Source organism: Cucurbita moschata, unplaced genomic scaffold (genome assembly GCF_002738365.1).
Source record: "Cucurbita moschata cultivar Rifu unplaced genomic scaffold, Cmos_1.0 Cmo_Scf00002, whole genome shotgun sequence".
NCBI lineage: Eukaryota > Viridiplantae > Streptophyta > Magnoliopsida > Cucurbitales > Cucurbitaceae > Cucurbita > Cucurbita moschata.
In genome coordinates this window covers 3,624,960-3,629,271 of record NW_019268518.1, presented here as the reverse complement: position 1 = coordinate 3,629,271, position 4,312 = coordinate 3,624,960, and the positions used below count along the sequence as shown (strand labels likewise).

The 4,312-nt window shown below is 37.6% G+C and overlaps 1 protein-coding gene across 1 annotated transcript; it reads left to right on the top strand.

The window, feature by feature from the left end:
* The first annotated feature begins 258 nt into the window (after positions 1-258).
* On the top strand, positions 259-3,978 carry LOC111430635. Its single transcript, XM_023066965.1, has 3 exons — positions 259-661; positions 2,207-2,444; positions 3,492-3,978. The coding sequence occupies exons 1-3, from the start codon at positions 359-361 to the stop codon at positions 3,620-3,622; spliced, it is 672 nt and encodes a 223-aa protein (XP_022922733.1). The 5' UTR covers positions 259-358; the 3' UTR covers positions 3,623-3,978.
* Positions 3,979-4,312: the final 334 nt, after the last annotated feature.

Here is a 4,312-nt window from a genome sequence, read left to right as displayed (position 1 = left end):
AATTTATTTAATAATAATAATAATAATAATAATAATAAGAATAAGAATATAATAATAATAATAATAATAAGAATATAATAATAATATATATAGTCATAATAATATATATATACGAAATTTGGATGGATCTAAACTATCAATAAATTGATATTATCTCAAGTCTTCTTAAATGACACGTGTTAAATACTCAGTCGTCATTATAAATCTGCACGTGCCACGTGGGTCTCCAAGAATTTGCTTAATTGCCGGTCAATCAAATGCAATAATCTATCCATCGAAAAGTCGACACCCGAGTTCTGGACTCTGCACGCAGTTTCACTGTTGATTGATTCACGAGATTCGCCGGAGCCCCTAAAAAATGGCGGAGAAGTACGATTCCGATGATCGGAATGGCACCGTGCCGGTTGACGAACAAGATAGAACCAGTCACAAGTCCAAAGGAGTGTATAATATGGATCGGACAGTTTATGAAACCCTCCGCCGTCTGATCGCTGAGGTTTTCTCCCCCGATAAAGCTAAGGGTTCTTCATTGTTCCAGCGCGTTAAGGTCTCCATCACTGAGAATGGCCCTGCCGTTGAAAAGGCCTGCAGAAACATTGGTCGCGATGTTCTTTGCTGGACTCGCAGGGGCAGTCCTCTTAGAGCACTCCTTGTTATCTCCGTGAGTATTACTGATAATTCCAAAACTGGTGGTTGTCTGGACTTGTTTATTGTGTTTGAAATGCTTTCTGTTCAGTACTTAATGGTTAGATGGACTGTTGGAGATTTTGATTTTATCGCTTAAATGGTATTATCTCTGTTGTTTTTTGGTTCTTGTTTAATGGCAACGATTGATCTGGGCAGGATTTGTTGTTAGTAGGAATTTTTTTTCCTTAATAATGTATATTGTTTAACAATTTGATCAATGGCAAGTGCGGTGAGAGCTCGAGTGGTGGTGTTTTTGACGATCGGAGAAAATAATTTGCTGAGGTAATTTCCTCTTGTTTTGACCCATTTGCCAATGTTTTCAGCCTTCTTTCTTTTTGTAAACTCATTTTCAGCCACCATCTTCTGCTGTTTGGTCTTGTGGAGGGAGTTGATTTCTTCTTCCATGGCCATACGTTGCATTGGACCTGTAAGACTGGAGTGCTACTTAGGTGTTTCACTAATTCCCAATTGTCTTTGCCCTTGTTAATGGATGAGCAACCTTCTGAAGATGTAGCCCATTTTTCTATCCATTCCATAAACCATGGAGGGTATTGACTATATGAATTGAGTGAAGATTCTTGACTTCGTTCAAGTATTTGCTATCCTTTAGACTTTTTCTTTTCTTGTTTCATCTTGAATAGACAATATGTTCTTTTTGATGTCTAGTTTCTTGAGTTTTATTGTTTGGTTTCCCTGTTGTTGTTAAGACCTATCAACTATGTAAAATTCGAGCGGTTTTGTTTGAGATTGTTTTGGGGCCAGGCTCCTTTGCGTACAGCTCTTAGGAGCTTTGATTTCGATACTAGTGCTTGGTTCCAAAGATGGTGACAGGAAAAATGGAATTTTTTATTCATGAGAGAATAATATATTTAACCCTTTTAGTTTAGATGCATAGCCTAGAAGGATATACCTAATAGCCCAAGGGTCAAGTTTACTTCTTCTAGGAGAGTGATTATTGAAAAGATTTAACCCTTTTGTTTTAGGGGTACTCTCATGGATGGAGAAGATACGTGAAAGATTTTAAAATTGATAGATTCCGTATGGAGTTCTCTAAAGTTCTTTGTGATTTTGACTCATTTTTTATTTGTGCCAATTGTAAGAGTTGTTTGTACCCTTTTGGCATTGTTATGGGTCGTTGATATCTCACCTCCCCATCTCTGAGGATTCTGTTAATGAAAAATTTTCTATCTAAAAAAAATTATAAATGATGAGAAATTGATAGACATTTTACTAACAATGGAAAGAAAAAGTTCTGGCTCTTGAGGTTCGACTCAAGGAGGGTGCAACTGTTGGAAAGATATATATAACAAAAGTCGAGGGTACCAAATAGGTTTGATACTGATGAACGATGTGTACTGTAGCGTAGGTCCTCTGACTGCTCTTATCTGTTTTCTATCTGTTGCAAGATTTTTGTTGTAATAGTCCTCTCTATCTTTCAGACACAGACAAACTGAAGTCTTTTTATGTTCTCACCAGCTCCCTTCTTATTAGTAGTTACTTACATTTGGAATTGCTGCAGGTTGGGACAATTGCTCTTCTTGCATTGACGGGATTGCTCATCTTTCTGCTATTCTTTCTGGCAGCAACTTTCAACGCCGTTGTTATTTCTCTTCTTGTTTCCTTGGCTGCAGTTGGAGGCTTCTTGGCACTTTTCTTTGCTTGCATAACGGCTGTTTACATCGGAGCATTAACAGTTGCTTTGTTTGTTATATCCACTGCAACAATCTCAGCAATTGTGGCAGTGGTGATTGCCGCAGGTAGCAATAATATCTACTCTTATCTAAGCCACGTTTCTCTAAAACCTCTTAACCTGTTGATATGAATGTGTACATGTTGGTTTGACATGGTTCGGTCTCCTCTTAAGGAATAACATGTGCATCAGTTTGCAGCTTTCTAGCTATATGCTTCTGCTTTCTCTTTCGTTGGGGTTCTCTACCACGATTTGAATTGTTTTCTGAATCATTTGTGTGCATTTAGCTTATGGGTATGGACGAAAATGTTAGGAACCACGAATCTCCACAATGGTATGATATTGTCCACTTTGAGCATAAGCCCTCGTGGCTTTTCTTTTGGTTTTTCCAAACGGCCTCATACCAATGGAGATAGTATTCATTATTTATAAACTCATCGATCAACCCTTTAATTAGTCGATGTGGGACTCTTCTCCCAACGATTCTCAACAATCCTCCCCTCGAACAAAGTACACCATAGAGTCTACCCTGAGGCCTATGAAGCCCTCAAACAGCCTCCCTTTAATCGAGGCTCGACTCCTTCTCTGGAGCCCTGGAACAAAGTACACGTTTTGTTCGACACTTGAGTTACTTTTGTCTACACCTTCGAGGCTCACAACTTCTTTGTTAAACATTTGAAGATTCAATTAGTATGACTAAGTTAAGGACATGACTCTGATACTATGATAGGAACCACGAATCGCCACAATGGTATGATATTGTCCATTTTGAGCATAAGCTCTGATGGCTTTTCTTTTGGTTTCTCCAAAAGGCCTCATACCAATAGAGATAGTATTCCTTATTTATAAACCCATGATCAACCCTTTAATTAGCCGATGTGAGACTCCTCTCTCAACAATTCTCAACAGGAAATGTTGTAAGCTACTGATTGAACTAGCGGATCGAGAGAAGTTTTGCTTCGCTTTCATTTAGACAAAGCCATATACTAGTCAATGACTTCCCATTGATTTTGTTTGTCTTCATGAGAGTAGACCTTGTGTCAATTGTGCACTATTGGAATTTCCGTACTTCAATTCTTTCTTTGCTCTAACATCTTGCATCTTCCAAATTCAGGTTGGATTGGATTCTTCTGTGTGGTATGGCTAGCAATGCGAAAAAGTTTTGGTATTGCTAAGCAGTCGATGAGCGCGGGCAGTTCAGCAATTTCAGCATTTTCTCATGCTAGACGTGCCCACAAAGATTAGGTATGTTTTTAGATGAGTTAAGTGAATGCTTTGAACTGGTGTATGTTATTGCTTCACACGTGTTTTCCCCTATTGAGAGTTACGTTTTGGAGGATCTGCTGCATATGTTGTGTTGACTTTGAAGTTGTTCTAGGTAGTGAAACCATAACATGTATTTGTAATGTAAATATTCTGTTAAATGTGTTGAGTCATACAATATAGTCCTACTATTTTATGGGTTCCTTTATTGGTGATGAAAGTATCTAGATTGAAGATAGAACTTCCCAGAACTGTCATAATCTAAGTAATATTTTGGCTTTAAGTTACTGCTATGTACTGTAATTGTGAAAATTTACAAGGATTTAAATTTGAAGTGTTCAATGAGGTGATGACTGATTGAATGAATTTGGATTTATGAAGTTCAAGGTTAGAAACATGAATTTTATGTTTGTTTTGTGTAAATCTTAAGTTCGTGTAATATGTATTTCATTTGGAAGAGGTTAACCAGATGCAAAATACAAGTCTTACCAATATAGTTTAGGTAGTCAATATAAGCATATAGCTCAACTAACATAAAACAACCATTTCTTTTCCCTCTCATTTTCACTTTTCCCTTTGTCTCTCCTGTCTCTCTCCTTTCTTGTTTTTTGAGTTCAACTGCGTTTGTCAAACGATTGAGAGTTCCTTTCTCTTCCTTCCAATGGTAGACGC